We start from the raw sequence: 19395 nt of genomic DNA, 5'->3' as shown, positions 1-19395 counted from the left end.
GGAGGAATTTCTTCGACTAAAAGGATGATTAGACATTGGAAGGGGCTGTCGAGGGAGGTGGTGGAGTCACGGATCCTGGAGGTGTTTAAGGGAAAGACTGGATGTGGCTCTCAGTGCCATGGTCTGGTTGTCAAGATGGTGATCAGCCATAGGTTGGTCTCCACGATCTCAGAGGTCTTTTCCGACCTGATTGATTTCGTGGTTCGGTGTGGCTCTGCGGAGCCCCAGCAGCGAGGCCTGGCCGGCGGCAGCACCTGAGCCCTGCCTGCCACCACCAAGATGGCGGCGCGGCGCGGCCGCGGCCCCGCCCTCCCCGCGGCTCCTGCCCTCCCTGGGCCGGCCGCTGCCGCCGCGGGCCGCCGCCGCTGTCGCCGCGTGATGAGAGCATCAGCCCTCACTGCCACGTCTCCCGGGTAGCCGGCGCTGTGCAGGGCCGCGCCGGGGCGCCGAGGCCGGACCCGCCCGCCTGCCTCCTCTTCTCCTCCTATCCCTTCCCCTGCTCCTGCCCCGCCGCGGGGCAGCGGCGAGGTGGGTCTGCCCGGCGGGAGGAGGGACGCTCCGCGGGGCTCCCACCGCCGCCGCCGCAGCCTCGTTCCCCCCGGGCGGGCCGGGGGTTGCCGGGGCCGGGTCTCGCCGCCGGGCCGCTGCCGCCGGAGGGGACCCCGCTGCCGGCTGATGTCCGAGCCGCGCCGCCGCCCGCGCTTGGATGTGTGAGTACGGCCCCGCCGCTCCTGTGGGCAGCGCCGGGAGAGCCACGGCTACCCCGGCGGGCGGCGGGCTGCGACCGCCGGAGCTCCCCTCCGAAACCTGGGGTGTGTGTCTGTGTGTGTGGGAGTGAGTGGTGGGGAGGGTTCCGCCGGGTTTGTTCCGTCCTGCTGGTAAGTTACGGCTTTTGGTCCCGGGCTTCTCCTTCGAGACATTTCCTGCTGTGTTTGGGTTAAAGCAGGAGGTCCGCGCACGCTGCTGGGAGCCGGGTGCTCTGTGGGAGGAGGGTTGAGGATTAAACACGAGGAAGTTGGGCTGGGGTCACGGCAGTGTGCGCTTTGGGCTTTTAAAGCGCTGTCCCTATGTAACCAGTCCTGCAAGGGGACTGTCCTGTGGAAGATGAGGAGTTGAGGCAGTCTTCTCTAAGTCCAGGTAAATCCAACCCGCCATAAGGTACCGTTTCCAGAATGGATGTGGGTGCACATTTCTGTCGCTGTTCTTTTTTGTACCGCAGTGAAAACAGTGTATCAATCATTCTCTCTTATATAGGCTAGCAGTTGGGCACATGATTTTCCCTATTACATGAGACAGCTCCTTCCCTACTCCAGCATCATTTTAACATGTGAACGTACAGCAGAAACAGAGGCAGCTTTGTTTGCAATCTCTGATTGCTCTCATGCATGCTTTCCATTGTGAGTAAGGGGCCCCTCATGTCCCTGTCGTCTGTTATGACTGGAAGTGGAGAAATGAGATGTCTGTGTTACAAAGGGGTGAGTTACAAAATTTTTGGAGACAAGGCATCCCTTCTCTAACCATCCCTTCGTCTGTTAACTCACTGTAACCAGAAGAGATTTCTGGGAGAGGGATACACTAATACAGGGGTGGGACTGGAATGGCTCAGCTCCAGTTTTACAGGATGCTGAAGGCAGAGAACATCAGCCCTTTTTAACCCACATTCTGCTCCATGGCTCACCTCCTGGCACTCCTGCTGTTGGAGTGTTTCTGACGCTCATTCCTCCTTCCAGCTGCAGCTCTTGGAGTGCAGACTCCTTCAGCCAAGGTGCTTGGATTATACTCTGCTGGTAAAATCTGGGCTCACTGGTGTGCTCATTGTGCCAGGCAATGCTGACCCCTCTGGGGTTTGGGCTGAAACTTCATGTGCTCCTTGTTGTCCCTTATCTGACACCCTTATCTTTAGGTGTAGATGCAGCTACTCCTTGTTCCTGTTCTTGAGCTTCTTTGCCTGGGGTTTTGCTGTACAAACCAGCACAGCAGGTGGTAATGTTTTCCAGGTTTGATTTATTTGGAACAACAAGAAGCTCAAGTGATATCAGTGACACAGTGACCCGTGCTCAGTGTGTACTCCCGATCTCAAGACCATAGAACACCTGCGTGCCTCCTGTACAGCTCATTCCTGGCTGTCTCTTGGCAGCATTTGAGACCTGACTTTCAGAAGCTCTGGGTGTCCATGTTCCTGCTAATGGAGGTGTCTATACTGCCTCAACCAGAGCATTCAAAATCATTAATAATTTTGAAAATGCAGGGCTTTTATTTCTTACTCTTCTATTTTGTCTTTCTGATTGTAAAATGGGGATAAAACATTTTGCTTCCTACTTTGCAGTGCATGTTTCTATTCTGCTTGTAAGATGATGAATTCTTATAAAAATTTTTGCATTATGCAGATAAGCACCTTGCTGAAATTACTTGTTTTTCAGAGACACTAATGGCATTTACCACAGTAGATTCAGTGGAAGCTAAGGAAATAAAGCAATTCTCATCTTACTGGCCTGCCTGTGTTAGCAACATTTGTGCTGATGTAACATTGCCAATGTAGATGTACTGTTACTAGAACTCAAAAGCAGACAGGCATAATTACTTTTTTGTCTATTCTTCAGACATTCCTCTTAGTTCTGAAATTTTAGATTAAAAAATTTACTTCTGTATGCAGTGTTTGAAGGGGAAGCCCCACACCTTTCTGCTGGTTTTGAAACTGAGTAGCAGTGGACACAAATCTTTCTCTGAAAGGATATGTAATGCAGATTGACTCAAACCTGGTTTTCATAAAACTTAACAGTTTCTTTCTTTCTATAGGCACACAATCTGGATGTCTGAGAATACAGCCAAGAGCAAATGTGCTAGAAATGTTTGTTAAGGTGGCTTCCAGTTTCCCTGAGCATTCAGGTCAGAAACCAGTTGGGCTACTCAGTACTCCTCAGTAGAGGTACAGTTGCTAAAGATGGATGTGGTGGAAAGCAACAAGATAGTAGCAATTCTGAGACCATTCTGCTCCTTAGTCTCAGTGTTTTCCCTGTGCCACAGGATCATGAAATCCTGGAAGAAGTTTTCTTCTGGCAGTTAAAATTGGAACTTTAGTCCATTTGTTTCTAACCCTACCACAGTTAGGTAAGCTGCAGTTAGATAGGCATAGCTGTTAGCAGGTGGATTTTTAATATCAGAGGTAAATCTGTAGTAGCTGTCTGATTTGGGAAAGTAGCTCATAAGCTTTCACAAACTGTCCTGGAAGATTTCATGCTGTTCTTTGGGGGCTGTTGTCATTGGTGAGTTATTTCCAATGTTTTCTTGATTTTTTTGGGTATTGCAAGCAAAAATGAGACTTCTGGTGAGAAGTGGGTATAATGCAACCTGGTCAGGAGAGCTGTCCTGGGAGACAGGGTGCAGTGGCATCCTTTGGGAGGTTTGGAATTGTTGGTTTAAAGCAAAATTATCAGTAGACATCTGCAGCCCAGAAATACATATAGGGGAGCATGGATGCAGATTCAGACAGCTGGATTAGTCTCAGTATAATTAATTATACAAGGGATTAATGTATCCTATTGCATTTTCTCAATCTGCTGGATTAGTTGCTCTGTAAACAGTCATACAAAGTTCTGAGTCCTGCCTACCAAAGTCATGGAGGTTGAATTGAAGACTTACTGTTTTGTGGGGAATATTTATGTCACCTGAACCTGTTGTTTAAGAGGCAAGTAGAGGAGAATCAGTGCATCCTCATATGTGGTTTATATTTTAATGCAAATTTATGATTTATACAAATTACAATGTGTTTAAAATTCCCTGCAATGTTGTTGCTTTTCTGCAGCGTCAGGGATGTGCAAAGCATTGTCTCACTGATACTTTCTGCTGTGAATCCCAGTGCGATGACTTGGTGAAAGGCTCAAGGAAGTGGTTTTTAACTTGTGTTCTTCTTCATGCGCTCAAGCTCATTGCTACAGATGGCAGATGCCTGCCTTATTTTTAGCTATTTGAGGACAAAATAGAAAAATCCTAGTGACTCCCCATGATTTGTCATCATGGCTGATCTCCATTAAATTAAACATAGGGATTGGCAGAGGAACAATACCAGCAGGAAAGCTGCTTCTGTTTGTTTTAAAAAAAGCTTGTCTAAAGCGCTAAAATAATGCTGTAAAAAATATCCACTACTACATACAGAGACCCTTGGGAGGAGAAGTACTTTAGAAGAGTTTATCATGTTTTGGATAAGGAAACTGAGGTCTGTATTGGTAAAACAAGTTCCCTGGAAGTCAGTTGAAGAGGAAAGATTAAAAAGCAGAAGATATCCTGGCCTGTGCTCAGGCCATTAGACTGTGGGTTTGTGTTCAAGGTTGGGAGGAGAATGCCTATTTTGGTGGCTTGCTTGATGGAAAATTTTAAGATGGGCTCTTAAAGCATGAGCATCTTCTATTTTTTTCCCCTTCTTTTTTCCCTGTCAGTAGTGATCTGTTTTGTTGTGCATTTGGCTTGATATCTTGGAAAAAAAAAAATTCAGTGGCCATACCTAAAATTCCCTGACTTTCCCAGTTACTGCACATGGCATGGTATAATATAGAGTGATCTGTAGCTGTGTTTTAGCAGAGCTGTGGCTGTGCGTAATGCTTACTGAAGAGCTCTGGTGCAAGATATACTTAGGAGTGAGCGCGTGTTGATAAATTGTATTATCAGCCAGCTTTGATAGCTTTGCCTGTGTTGTGGCTGCTGAAACACTGCCCTTGTGTTTCACTTCCCAACCAGTGTCCCCTTCTAAACAGAACTTCAGTTTCTATCAGTAATGTGGAGTTGGAGTTAAAACTTCTGTGTTGTTACACGCTCAGAGAACTGTCTGGCTCAGTAATTCCCTCCAGCTCTTTAGTTTGGGCTTCTCACTCTGGATGAGGCTGGGCTTGATGTCCCTTTTCCCAGACAATTCAGAAGCATGGGAACTCGAGGACCAAAATAGACTGTGACCCAACTGGTCAGGCCTGCATTTCCCTCTGCTGCTGGAAAAGCTCAGCTTTGCAATTCTGTCTTGTTGTCACACAAGAACAAGCCAATGCTTTCTTTATTCCTGGATCCACTATGTGGCTGGGAGTGTTGCTGTATACATCAGAAGAAGCCAAAGAAAATGTTAATGTCTTGCTGCTAGCTGTGTAATTGTTGTTGGCTTGGTGAGGAGTGTTATTGGCCACTTGGAGCTGCTGAGCGTTGAGGGTCTTGCATTGTGGCTTTGGTTTTTTTTTTTTGTTTTTTTTTACTTCCTTTTGGAATATAAATTCTCTTGTCTTCATTCATAAAATTACTACAGTCATTCATTGAAGTTTTCCTAAGCTGTTTGTTTTGACCTGCTGCAGCAGTTAGTTGCACAAGGTAATTATATGGCAATATAAGGTAATACTGTTTTATTACACCAGGAATTGTGGCTTTGTTCTTGTAGTCTCCAGAGGTTTGTTTAGAGTGCTTAGTGTGTGTCTCAACTTTCCTTCGATTCACAAAACCTGAACTCGCCTGTCTTCTGAAGGGGACACTATTGCCTGCATACCTCTGGAGACTTCTTCCTTGCACCCCCTAAAGTAAGGTCTTTGAGGGGATTTTTAGGGAATTTATAGGATTTCTCTGTGTTTAAAAATGGCTTTTTTAGTATCTTAGATAATTTTGTTTATCTGGAGTATTAAGAACTTAAATCTATGTCTTATACTTTAACATGTCTGCAAAATGAGCTGACTGAGCTTACTGCACTTTAACTTTGAGAGGCTTTTCCTGAAAAACTTTTCTTTCCCATTCCCATTTTTGTATGTGGGTATTTGAAATACTGTGGCAGCTGCAAATGGCAGGCACTGCCTTCCCCTTGTCTTAAGCTAAAACTTCTATTTTTCCCACTTACCCTGCTGCTTAGCTCTACTCTTCCTTGCTGAAAACACTAGAAATAAGTCATACAGTACATATGCTGTTTGTCATCGCTTGCCATAATCTTGCTACTTCGACCCTTTGGTTTTGGCATCTGTGTAGAGGACTGATAGATGCAACCTCTTCAGCCAGAGTTGTGCTGTATCAGAAAAGCCTACACTGACGTGGTCTTGATGGGTTGGTTTTGTTTTTACAGAGGAGGTTATTAGTCACCGAGCAAAAATTAGTCTTGCTGGTGCACCACCTGACAGTGGTGATTCCCCACCCAGCTCTCCTGTTTGATGGTGCTTGGGCTGCACTTCAGGGGGGTTTCTGTCTCTCTCTGTGCCAAATCCCCATCTTAATCCATCTCTCTGTATGGCATGAGGGCTTAGAAAATGTGCTGACATGGAGACCTCCCTCCTAACCGGTTTTGCCTCCCAGCTCTGGGCCAGGTGGCGGGTGTGTGCCTTTGGATCCAGCCGGAGTTGAAAGGTTGTGTTGACTTAGCACCGGGGCAGCTCTGTGCAAGCCAAATATTTAGCTTTCCATCTGATAACCTGTTGGTTGTTTCCTCCCTTGCAACAACTAAATGCTTATTTTATTCCCAGACCAGTTGGGGCTTTCACAGAAATTTTGTGTCTTTGTGGCTTCCGTTGTGGCAGATGTGAGGGTGCTGACAAGGTGGCCTTGTGACCAAGGCTTGGGTGAAGCCATCTCTGTTCCTTGGCTCTCTGGTGATTCTTTTTCTTTTTGGTGTTATATTGGGTGAGTCAATTATTAGCTTTGTGTCTGTTTTTCCAGCTGTCAGAATGGGGGTTTGGTTTTGTTTTGGTTGTTTTTTATTTTAATTTAAATAAATAAATAAGATGTTCACACTAAAAGGAAGTAAAAATAACCTATAGTAACTAGGACTCTCAGAAGTTCAAAGTTCAAAGGAAAACTTGTGTGATAATTTGCAAAGATATTAGGATTGCTGGACAACTGCAAGTTTAGGATTAGGCTGACCAGCTGCAGTGAGTTGAGTTAAGGACATTAGCAACCAAGAGAGCATTTTCAGTTTCAGAAACTAATTGTGCTTTGTGTCAGTGCTCTGCAGCCATGTCGTGGGGGTGGCTGGCTGCGCTTCCCTGCTAGGGAGCTCTGCACACGGGGCAGGTGTGTTTCCACAAAGCACAGACACCCTGAATGGAAAGTCTTGCCAGGAGTGTCTGTGTTGCTGTGGGGGCAGAGAGAGTCCCTCACCACAGAGACCATGTGTTGCTTCACCCCCAGCTGTCACATGCTTCCTCAGCAGGAAGAAGGTTGCTTTAATTGAGATGGTGAGTTGCAGTGAGAGACCTGTGGTCTTCTTGAGCCACATTGCACCAAGTGAGGATGGCCATGTTTCTCTTTCTGCTCTTGTGAGTAACTGGTGCTAGGACTTGTGGAGCCAAGGAAAGCCACCTGAATGTCTTCCAGACTCTGGGAGTTCTCATGTCTCAGTGCAGCAAGCTTCCCAACAAGACTGGAGAGGCTTGGAGTTTTCTCCAATTAAAAAATGGTAACACCATCAAAATAACTGACTGAGCTTTGTAGCGTTTCCAGCAAAGAGATGGGAAACAGGCACACTTGCCATTCTGATGAGTCACTGACTCTCTCCTGATTGCCTCTTGAAAGAGCTGTTTGGGCAGCTGCTGATGCAGAAACATGATTCTGAGTGATGGGCCTTGGTGAGCAGGACAGGGCTGCACACTGTTTCACCTCTGAATTGGTGAGTAATTCATCTGCCTAGCTTTTTATCAGTAAACTCGTGCACACAGCTGTGGTTCTTGCCTGCCACGATCCTGCCACGATCCTGCCTCGTCAGGATAGCTGGGGAGCTGATGGGCAGGAAGGGTATTGTGGCACAGAAAAAAAAAATTACCAAGTGCTTTCTGTGGTCCTAAAAGCAGGAACTGGAAATCAGAGCATCTGATGCCTTCTGTTTCTGGATTTTCTTGTAACTGTGTCACAAATGAAAGTGTTGTCTCTGTCCTGAAGCATGGTCTGCCCTTGAACCCAAGAGCTGTCCGTACCCACATCCATTCCCTGTGCATGGGCAGGACCACTGTCTGCTCTTCTGTAGCTGCTCTCCACATTCTGCCTGTGTGTTTTTATGATGCCCACATTTGCCTCAGAGAGGATATCTTGGAGGCTAGGTAATACTGGTTCTGAGGATTTGAGGATGAAGGGACTACAAGCATGTCGCTTATTTTTTGAGGGAAATTGTAAGTGAACTGGAAAAACAGTGTGGAATCACGTTAATGGACTGAAGAGTCTTGTCAGGAAAAGCTTTTATCTTTCATTACTCACTTTTTCTGCATGACTATAAAATATAATCACTGATGGGGTGGGGAATGCAAACAGAGAAGGGAGCAGGGTAGACTCTTCATTAATACTTAATATGACTTGGAATATTATCTCTTGGAGTAAGGAGTTTATGGACACCTTTTTTTCTCGTTTTCAAAGTAGAATCGTGCCTTTCTTTATTAATTGAAAGCTATAAAAATGCTTTTCCCCATGTCTTTCTCCTCAAAAAGGAGGGCTGTTGATTGGTTCAAGGCCAAAAAAAAGCAGACTTAGAGACAATCTGATGTGTAATCTCACTGCTTTGTTTAGCTTTATCTCTGGAGCTTCAGTTTTGTGTGGCTAGTTTTACAAAATAAAAGCAAACAAAAAAAGGGATGGTTCTTAGGCAGATTTTGCTCCAACAAAATGCCTACCTAATTTGATCTGACTCCAGTATTTAAAGTTATTTAAAGCTTGGCTTGAGGAACTGCCCAGTCTATATGTTCATGAATCACTGTGAAAGGGCTTATTCAAGTGCATTTAAAATATATGCACTGACGTTAAGGATGGCTTCTTTCCATGGGCAGTTGTTTTTACTGGTAGAAACCTGCATTTTACTGGTTTGTAAAGCCAGGGGATGGAATTGCGATTACTCTGTGTCCAAGTGTCTGTATTGGCGAGCGTGTGAGGCATACTAATGGGGTGATACTAATGAGACCTGTTAAATTATTTACATGAATTATTGAATGTGCTATAAACTACCTTCCACTGTTAATAGCACTAATTAGACCACCAACATATTGCATCCATTATCATAAATATCCTGTAGGTCGAATCAGACCAATTGTTTCAGCTACCACAGGCCCTGTGGTAGCTAAATTTGGCTTAGAACAAACTTGAAAGCCATTTTTTTGGGGGGTTTTTCCTCATTTTTTTGCTTCACTTTAGCTGTTTATCGAAAGTGTCTGAATGCCCTAAGTGAATTCTGCATTGTTTGTTGCTGCCCCTACTCATCTTACACATGCAGGAGAATTTTCTTGTTTATATTTAATTCCTGAAATAGAAATATTTCCAAGTAAAACTCTAGAACATCGTAGGGAAAATTCTTGCTTGACAAGAAAGGTAAGGAAGGCTTCAATCTCTGTTGTGTTGCTATTGGAGATATAAGAGTATTAAAGTCTGCCAAAACACACTATTTACTCAAAACCAAAATTCTCCAATGTTTGCTTGCCTTTCATGCATTTTCATATCTCCTGTTTATTTTTTTTTCTCTCTCCCTCCTGGATCTCTGGTTTTTGATGTGTTTTTTTGGATTTGGTTTGGTTTGATTTTTCCAACTGACTTTTGTGTGGGTATACAGGAAGCATTCGTCCTTTGAAACATCTTGATTTTTGTTGAAAGTTTGAGAATTGGTATCCTGGTTTCAATAATGACAATTGTTTATTGGAGTAGAGATGAAGGATAGGAAATTTTAATACAAAGGGCAATTCTTTGAGGGAATTTTTTAGAGAAGTACTCCTGCACGCTATGTTCATGGTGACAGTCCTGTGACTCACTGACAAAACTTCTGGCATTTCTGCCAGCTGTGATTTCTTGGGATTTTAAAGGAGGTGATGACTGAATTATAAATAGACCATAGGTTCCATCTGTACATTTCAAAGCTACATCTGGAGTTTCCCAGAAGGTGGATGTGCTTTTTTGGCCCCTGGGTTGGTTCTGGCTATGAGATTTTTCCAAAAGGGCAGCTGATTTGGACTCCAGGCACACAGACACACCAAAGTCCTTGTAGTGAGATGCTCACTTGGTGTCTTGTTCCTGTACAGCACAGGTGCACTCCAGTTCAATCCTTCACTCCCTTATGTCTGCTGTGTTTCCACTGGAAACTTTCCTGACTGCCAAAATCCTTGCAGTGTCATGTGGGAGACCAGTGAAATAGAAGAAAAATATGCCATAAATGACACTATTGTTCTGATATTCTGAGTTGCCCAGCCTCTTTCATAGCAGTTTATTTTAAGGAATTGATAGATTTAAGTGTGTCATTAAAAATAAATAGGTAAATAAATATGTACAAGTTTACTTCTGAATTATTTTTCTTTTCAGGGCTGGGTTATGGGATTGCCCATATGTGCATTTGAAGTACATGCATACATGTGTGTTTTGCTGCACTTTTCTGCTAGCTAAACCCACTTTTAAATGGATGTATTACCTTGGTGTCATTTGGGCATTAGCACAGAAGGGAGCTGGACCATGCAGTTTCCTTCAAGGACACGAGTCTTTCTGTTCAGAGGTCTGCCAGAGGGTGTCTGAATTACCTACCAGCATCAGAGCCTGGCAAGTAATGTGCTGAGTGCCTATAAAGAGCTGTGAAGCTCTAGTAGCTCAACCACAACATGGAGAAGGCTCTTCCCAGGTTTGCTTTTGAAATAAAGCACACATTTGTGTCATCTCCAGCTCTGGAGGTGCTCAGTGGTACTTTCCAGCCAGCAGTAAGTGCTGTCATTTGTTGATGGCTAATGTAAGCAGCCCCTTTTTAGAGACACAGTGTCAGTGGTGTTCCTTCTGGGTGTGCAAGCAGACACTGACCTGCTGCCATTGAAGTGGCACAGTGGTTTAGAGTGCTGGTGGCTGTCCCACAGGGCTCTGAGTGTATGGAGTGACTCCCTTCTGCATGAATTTGCCTGGCTGGAGCGTGAACTGGGTGAGTGTGACCAGAGTTTAAAGCTTAAGTGATGTTTCTGCCTCCTTTGCAGATTTGGGAAGGCTTTTGGATCGTTGTCTGTGTGTCAGGGCACAGCCTGCTGGAGGCACTGGGAGTGGACTGGTTCCTGGTCATGCCCGGTGGAAGGAGGGGACCCAGCCGGCAGCAGCTAAGCCGTTCCGCTTTGCCTTCTCTCCAGACTCTGGTTGGCGGGAGCTGTGGAAACGGTACTGGTCTGAGAAACAGGTGAGGACAGAGGCAGGGCTCTTGAGACATCCGTGGCTGGGACAGCACTGAAAGCAAGGAGCCTTGATCCACCCTGAACCCTGTGTGGGAGCATGGCTTTGTGGTGAAAGTGAGGGGTTGGGAGAGGGGAACCTTGAGCCCTCCACTGTGGTATTATGAGACAACTCATCCAAGAGGGAACAAGTCCTGCATGACAAACCTCTTCCAGCTTCCCTTCTCAGCTCTGCTGTGGTACATGCTTCCCTCTGCAGCCCCTCTTTTGACTTCATGCATTAAAATCAGCCCCATGGAGGGGATTGTGGCAGTGGTCTCAACCCCCCTTCACCACTCTCTTGTGGTCACAACAGTCACAGTAGAAATCACACAGGGGTGGAAATCACACAATGCTTCATTTGCCTTTCCTGCAGCAGTTTCCAGAGCAGTGAGTCCTAGCAAATGATGAGTCCTTGTCTCACTCACCTACCTTCACTGCCCTGGGGAATTAATGTGACACATCAGAGTACAGCTGTGACTCCTCCTCCTACATAATAGAAACACAAGGCAGGAGGATGCCCATATTCTGTTTTATACCTGCAGGTTGATGAAACTAATTCTCATAGTTGGTAGAGATGACCTGCAATTTCTGGGGAAGTTGGGGGCTGAAACAGGAACAGACATGCAGTGACATTGAGATTACCACATTTGGTATAAAAACTGAAAGGGCCCAGCATTACTTCTTTCCATAAAAAGTTGGCAGACCAGAGAAGCTATTTGCTGCATGCTGGGGCCCTGGTATAGGTTCATTCTTACAGAGTAGAGCAATCCAAGCCATTTAGCTTTGGCCTTTACAGACTTCTCTGTCAGGGACAGAGGGACAGATAGCACAGTTTAAAGTTCTTTGGAAGCAAGAAGCAAGTGATGTCGAGACTGTGGTGTCAGGGCCCCAGGGTCCTGGGAGAGCGTTGCTTATCTGGTTTCAGTCAGACATAGCATAGTTCCTCTACCAGTTCAGTATGCCAGAGCTTTGTCCTATGCTCCTCTGAAAGCTAGAAAAGAAGGAAGTATGAGAACACTTGAGAGGTTAGCCTTTAGGAAGTGGCTGAACTACTCCATTCCATTTTTAGTTACTCATCTTTTTAAAAGAGGAACTATGAACAGAAAGACAATGGGCACTTTGCTGTGCTGGAGAAGGAGGCTGGGTGCTACTGTAGTGTCCTGGTGATGGATGGAAAGCCAATATTAACTGTTGGGTGTAGCACAGAGTCCTTAATGATTTTAGCTCTGTGTGTCTGCTCCTCAGTCTGCAAGTTTACTGAAATATTGCTGGGCATGTCACAGCACTTCTGACAGATCAAGCTGTCATTCAGAGAAAATTCTGGATAAGGGTTTTGTCTGAGCTAAGATGATGGAGGTCACCACCAGCCTCATGTCTCATGTCATAAATAGGAATGCAAAACTGCTGTCACCTCTCCCCTGGTAATACCTAGTCTCATATTTACAACCTCAAGCACTCTATCCTGGGAAATGTCAGAGATGATGGAGAATATTTACCAAGTAAGTGATGTCCATCTGCTTCAGGAATGGTAATGCCATCAGCCTGTCAGCACCTCCGATCACAGCACTGATTACTCCAGAGCCTGTGCGTCACTGCCGGATCCCTGACCTGCCATTGGATGGGAGCCTTCTCTTTGAATTCCTGTTCTTCATCTACCTTTTGGTAGCCCTCTTCATTCAGTACATCAACATCTACAAGACTGTCTGGTGGTACCCATACAATCACCCTGCTTCCTGCACCTCACTGGTGAGTTCCCCAGCAAGTGCCATCACTCAGGCTTTTTCATTACACAGCTCCTTTCATGCTTCTTCAATCCAGGAATCACCAAGCATTTGACATTAAGGGAGTAAATGAGAGTTCACATGCACCCCCATCAGTCAGGGCCATGTCATCCCCCATTTTACAGGGGAGAAAATCATGGCAGGAGAGAGAGAGAAGTCAGCAGGACTCCTTCAGGGGATACTTCTTGCACATGTTTGCATGGTCTAGCTAGTCCCTAGGGTTTGACACAGAGTTGAGACTCCAGGAGCTGTCTCCTGCTGTGAGTGCCCCTTGCCGGTTGAAACAACAGAGCCTGAGAGAAGGAAGATGTGCAGATTTTTGTTAGGATCTCAGAGCAAGTGAGCAGCACAGTGGAGGACGGGGTCAGATCCTCAGCTTATGTAAAGCTCTCGACCTCCTCGGTTTCAGTGTTCTTGCTGCCCCAATAAGCTGCCTGTGAGCCAGCAGGCCTCAAGTGAGCAAAGTCGGCCTGTGCAGCTGGAACCGTGTCCTAAAGGCTGCTTGGAAGCACGAGGTGGTCCCTCAGTTACCTGTACCGACAGGTGGTGCTGGTGTTCCAGTCACCAGCCTCCTGCTCAGCCCTGCCGTGCTGGACACAGCTGGCTTAGAAGTAAAAGCACTCTGTCTGGGGCTCCCTACCCACCAGGACTTAACGGTCGTTTGTTTATTCCCATCACAACTCAAGCATTCTTTTTTACCCAAAATGTCCCTGAAGTACCAAAAGCAGCAGTATTCAGAGTCTACTAACTCTTCTGGCCAGAATATATTGGATGGCTTCACTGAAAAGCTGTAAGAGCAGCTAGAGAACTTCTTCATGGCCAATGAAGATGAGGTTTCTCAGATCAGCTTGGTTTCATCAGGAAGCACTGGTTGCTACAGACCATTTTTGAGACCAAAAGGGAAAGTGAGCTGGTGTGCTCACTCTAGACTCCAGTTTGGCTGCCCTTTGTCTGATTGTTCAGGGGCTTTTCTGTTGAGAACCTGCAACCTGTTCTCCATGGTAGGATTCTGGTTCTAGATGTCCCTTTGACCCCAAAAATACCTGCCTGAAGGATTGGTTTGTTTTGTTTTCTGTGGAAACCTCTCCATGGGAAGGAATCTCCCTGTGGAGGAGATCTTGCTTCTGGAGACGTTCCTATATTACTAATGTTTATTGATTTCCCTTCATCCCTAATAGAGAGATCTGGGGAATGCTTATGTGAGGTGCTAATGTACTCTCCACCAGCCAGTTTTCTAGTCCCACCCCATCTGGGTGGTTTCAGAGTCCCTTTTCCTGGTGAAGATCTTTTTTCTTTCCTCCTTCAGAATTTTCACCTCATTGACTACCACCTGGCGGCGTTCATCACAGTGATGCTGGCACGGAGGCTGGTGTGGGCCATTATCTCTGAGGTAACATTCCCACTGTTCCCTCTCCTGCCTGTAGAACTTGCTGCAGAACATGGTCATCCATGGCCTAGGAAAATTCTGCAGGTTGGAAGGTTTCTTCCCTCAGAAGATTCTGGGTGTGAAGGACTAAGATTTTGAGGATGCTTTTCTGCCTTGGAGTTTTCTCCTTGAGACCAGTCATGTCCTGTAGTATTGGGTAGCTTTGTTGGCTCTTCATCTTGGAGGAGATTAAATGGTCCCACTTGCTTATTTATCTCTGCAGGTACAATACTGTACCCCACTATCTCGTGCTAGAGAAGTGGCTGAGAGAATTGCAAGTCAAGTAGCAAAAAGGCAAATAGGGAGGTTGGCCAAGACAAGAAGAATGAACAGGAGCTCAGAGGGGGAAGAGTCAGGTGGAGAATGTCTGACTACACTGAAGTGACATAGGAATACTGGTAGAACTGCTTTTCCAGTCCTGGTTAGTCAGTAACTCAGACTCTGGTCATGTCACCACACATTTTGAGACCTCTGTGTTTGTGGGAGCAGAACCAGGCCAAATTAAGTCTCTGTAAAAGGTCATTTTCAGGAAAATAGAAGTTTTGTCCACTGAAATAACTAATACAACTCTAGGCTAAGCAACTAAGCAGTGTTTAAAAATAAGTAAATTAAATAAAGGAACAGTTATGTCCTGTTGAATAGATAAGTGGACAAGGTGGGAACTCTGAAGGTCTCTTTTCAACTGATTCCTTCCATTTTCATGTAAGTTCACATCCTCTGTAAGACTTGCCATAGGCTGAAATTTCTGCATTGAAATCTTCCACGCAGGTTCTTGTGCATCCCATGTATTGGCTCTAACTCTTAAGAATCTTTTCATAGCTCAGTTCCCTTCTCTCCTCTGGAGATTGGATCAGGCTTTCTTGCTGTGGTGCCTTCTCACTACACTGCAGCCTGCACATCCAATAGAGCTAAATTATGGAAATCTGGGTTTGGAATTGAGAAGGTGCACATCTTCTTTTCCCTCAGCTGCAAATTTTCACAATGCTGAGACCTGATCCTTCTAAAGAAAAGAGAGAGAGGAAATGGGTTTCAGGCTATCCTGGGCTATCATCGGAGCAATAAGGGACTTGAGCAAAAATATTTTTCTGCTTTGCAGCTCTGAATTTTTCTTCAAAGGCCCTATTTTAGTCATACCCCACAACTCATGATTATTTGAATCTTTTGGATCCTGTCAATCATTAATAAAATTGAAGGCATTTATGTTTGTAAGAGAATCAGTTTCCTGCTTCTGAGAGGAAGAGGGCACCTATCCCTCTTCTAGTACCTCCTGGCACCCTCTCCCTGCTCATCCTCCACAGGCATCCCTTGTGCTTATCTTCTAGCACTGGTTGTTATAGGACTGCTGAGTGTTTCCTCTCCATTTGCAGGCCTCTCAGGTGGGTGCAACATCGCTGATGTGCTACATGGTGCGCCTGGTGCTGCTCACCCTCTGTGGATGGGTGCTCTGCTGGACTCTGGTCAACCTCTTCCGCAGCCATTCTGTTCTCAACCTTCTCTTCCTGGGCTACCCGTGAGTGACACCACTTTGAACCTTCTGGGTAGGGTGTTTGGGGGTGCACAGCTGCTTGGGGGTGCCATGAGCCACTGTGGGAAGCAGAGTGTTGGCTGTAATGTCTCCTTGATTTAGGATTAAAAAGGAAGCAGGAGTGGCTGGGGGAAGGTGTGAGGAGGTGGCACAGAGTTGATGAAGTGAATTGCCTCAGCTGCTGTTTGTGTGAGCTGTGTTTGTTTACTGCCACTTGAAAACTGAGCTTTTGGGACTGTTGGTGGTTCTGCAAATGGGATTTAAAAAAACTTCTCTGCACAGGTGTTGAAGCTGCAGCCTCTGGCCTTTTAGTGGGGAGAAGAGTTGGCTGCTAGCTTCTGGAATGGGGGGTTCCTATGTGCTGTCACTCTTGTCAGGGCCAGTACCTGTTGGGGAGGTGCCCCCTATTGGGATGGCTGTTATTTCAGCCATTTTTTTCTTTCCTTCACGGCAGGTTTGGTGTCTACGTCCCTCTGTGCTGCTTCCACCAGGACAGCAGAGCACAGCCTCTACCTGCAGACTGTGGTTACTTGGTACAGGACCAGGTGGCGGATGATGGGGCTTCAGCTGTCAGCAGCCTGGTCAAAGACTTCTTCTCGCTCCTGTGGGAATCCCTGAGAGAACAGTTCAATAATCCTACATCTATCCCCACCCACAGCTGCCCCCTTTCCCCAGATCTCATCCGCAATGAGGTGGAGTGTCTAAAAGCAGACTTCAACCGCAGGATCAAGGAAGTTCTCTTCAACTCTCTCTTCAGTGCCTACTATGTGGCATTCCTGCCACTGTGCTTTGTGAAGGTAGCTGTTGTCCGTCTCTCTCTGTGCCCCTGCCCACTGTCTCCTTCTGAATGTTGTGTGAACTGCTGCCAGGCCAGATTCCTGGTTAATTCCCCTTTTCTCTGTCTCCCCTTTGGCAGCCCGGATAGCGGAGCATGGCTGCATCCGGAGTGCACTAGTACTGCTCCTGGTTGGCAGATAGGTATTGCCATAAATGTGATGCACCTCTAGTCCCATCACCCCACTTACTAACTCCCCTTCTCCCACCCCCTGTCCTAGGCAGATGGATAGCTGTGTTCTTCCTAGAAAAGAGAACCTGTTGTTACCCGTCTCAGATCCAACATCGTGGCTTTTGAGTGCTTGGATCAGAGGCTTTGGTGGTCAGCCTTTTAGAGCCAACTAGGATGCTTGGCAAACTAAATCCAAGAACCTCTTGTCAGTGTGGGGGTTATATTTTTTCATCTGTCATTTCTCTAATTTGAATAAGTTCCAGTTTGTGCAGAGAAATGGGCAGGGCTCCACAATCCATGTAGCAGTCTTGGTGCAATTGGTGCTCCTGGGGCAGTTCTGTGGCAAGCAAGCTGCCTTGTTACCTGCTGCTGGAGGAGGAGATGCACCAGCTGCAGCATCATCCCCTGCCCTTTCTCCTGCAGCTCAAGGAGAAGGGAGCCTTGAGCGCCTCCTAAGCCGTAACCCTCCGAAATCACCGGTCCAAAAGCGCATGCCTGTAACGTGTGGTGTGGGTCTGCTGGATGCACATGCAGTATGTCCCTTGTCATCCTCCTTCTGCTTTGTGACAGTGGTGCCAAGTTCTTGTCTGGTCTCTTTGCAGAGCACCCAGTACTATGACATGCGCTGGTCCTGCGAGCACCTCATCATGGTGTGGATCAATGCCTTTGTCATGCTCACCACGCAGCTGCTGCCTCCCAAGTACTGTGACCTGCTCCACAGGTCTGCCGCCCACCTCGGCAAGTGGCAGAAACTAGAACACGGCTCCTACAGCAATGCTCCACAGCACATGTGAGTGTGGGGATGGGAGGGCTTGGTATGCCTAGCAAGGGGCTGAGACGTTCTAGTGGATGAGCAAATACCAGCAGTGTTTATCTACTGAGGATGTGTTTGCACTCCCCATGCAACTCTACTGGCCTCGTTCACTGAAAACAGATATGGCTGCTCTAGAGAGCTGTCCGAGCTCCTCCAGTCACTGCTGGTTCCCTCACAGAAAGGAATGCTGAGATTCTTCTTGGCCACTGGAGAGCATCTTGAGCAGAGGCAGGGGGTGGCTCCCTCCACTGCAGTGGACAAGGTTCTAGCACTGGGAACCATTTGTTCATACTACTTCAGAGTCCATTGAATGGGCTTGTGATCAACCCTCTGTGCTTTTCCAGTAAGACATGTCCTTGTGGCAGAGGCTTTGGTATTTTTCAAGATGCAGTCCATTCCTGTGAACCCTCGTTCAGGGGGTTGGGAGCACAGATGTTGACACTCTGGCATTGTTTCCCCACAGCTGGTCAGAAAACACAATATGGCCACAGGGAGTTCTGGTGCGACGGAGCCGGTGCCTGTATAAAGCAGTTGGGCCTTACAACGTAGCAGTGCCTTCAGACGTGTCCCATGCCCGCTTTTATGCAAGTATCTCTTCTGTTGCTTGGTGCCTTACCACTGTGGGAGGGAGGAGAGGCTCAAACCCAGCTGCAGCAGAAGAGAGTTCAGTGTTCCATGACAGCCTGGGGCTGTTGATCAAAATACATGTTGGCAGCAGTGGGGCTTACCCATTCTGTCTAACAGTGACCTCTGGGCAAGATGGGAGCCATGGCTGCCTTGTCAGTGCTTTCTCATTGAGGTGACACAGCTCTATCAGGCAGTGGCATTCCCCTGAGAGGGTTCTAGTTAACAACTTTCAGGGAAATGGGAAAGTGTGTCAGCAGGCCAATAGGTTTATTTCACCTACTTCCCCTTCTCAAGCAAAATGCCAGTTCTACATGCCTTGTTTCTTACTCTTTTCCCTAAGTAGCAGCTAGTGGTGGCTGGAGCACAAGCACTGCTTCTGCTCTGCAGTGGTCCCTGACAGCATTATGTCCATAGTCCTCCTCACTTCAACCCAGCAACAAATGACAGAAATCTCTCCTTCTTTACTCTTTCCCTGCAGTTCCTCTTTCACCGTCCCTTACGGCTGCTCAACCTGCTGATCCTCATCGAAGGCAGCGTGGTCTGCTACCAGCTCTACTCCCTGCTGCGCTCAGAGAAGTGGAACCACACGCTCTCCATGGCCCTCATCCTTTTCTGCAATTATTATGTCTTATTTAAGCTCCTCCGGGACCGGATAGTATTAGGCAGGGCATACTCGTACCCACTTAACAACTATGGACTCAAGGCACACTAGGCCGGCCAGATGTGTACCCCTTCTCTTCCTCATCCCACAGGGCAGGAGGGAACCTCAGAAAAAAAAATATTTTCATACAGTTCTATTTTTTTCTTGCAACGTTTATAAATATTTAAAATATTTTATATTTTGTATACTATTGTTTTTGTGGGGCGGGAAGGGAACCAGTGGCAATTAAATGTCGCTTTATAAACAAGGTGTTATTTTATATATATATATATTAAAAAAAAATCCATGTGTATATACAGTATATCTATACCCATACATATATCTATGTGAAGCAACAGGATTGTGTGTGTGGTCACTGTGTCTGCTTTGCTCACACAACTGCTGGTAACTAGGAACTGGTCTGCTGTA

At 46.4% G+C, this 19395-nt stretch overlaps 1 protein-coding gene across 4 annotated transcripts; it reads left to right on the top strand.

The window, feature by feature from the left end:
• Positions 1-357: 357 nt before the first annotated feature.
• On the top strand, positions 358-19327 carry TMEM39A (transmembrane protein 39A). 4 transcript variants are annotated; one of them, XM_071433303.1, is made up of 9 exons: positions 358-710; positions 10920-11113; positions 12671-12893; positions 14235-14318; positions 15722-15864; positions 16334-16676; positions 17488-17675; positions 18163-18283; positions 18805-19327. In XM_071433303.1, exons 2-9 carry the CDS (start codon positions 11001-11003, stop codon positions 19036-19038), a joined length of 1449 nt encoding a protein of 482 aa, XP_071289404.1. In that variant the 5' UTR covers positions 358-710; positions 10920-11000; the 3' UTR covers positions 19039-19327. The 4 variants fall into 4 exon arrangements, with proteins under 4 accessions (XP_071289404.1, XP_071289403.1, XP_071289406.1 ...); XM_071433302.1 differs by lacking the exon at positions 358-710 and adding an exon at positions 719-2886; XM_071433301.1 differs by lacking the exon at positions 358-710 and having other exon boundaries at positions 3023-11113.
• The last annotated feature ends 68 nt before the right edge of the window (positions 19328-19395 follow it).

This window comes from Agelaius tricolor, unplaced genomic scaffold (genome assembly GCF_023055355.1).
Source record: "Agelaius tricolor isolate 1412-34295 unplaced genomic scaffold, bAgeTri1.0.p SCAF_9, whole genome shotgun sequence".
Classification (NCBI taxonomy): Eukaryota; Metazoa; Chordata; class Aves; order Passeriformes; family Icteridae; genus Agelaius; species Agelaius tricolor.
The sequence above is the reverse complement of the archived record's forward strand: the minus strand, read 5'-3'. Positions and strand labels throughout refer to the sequence as shown.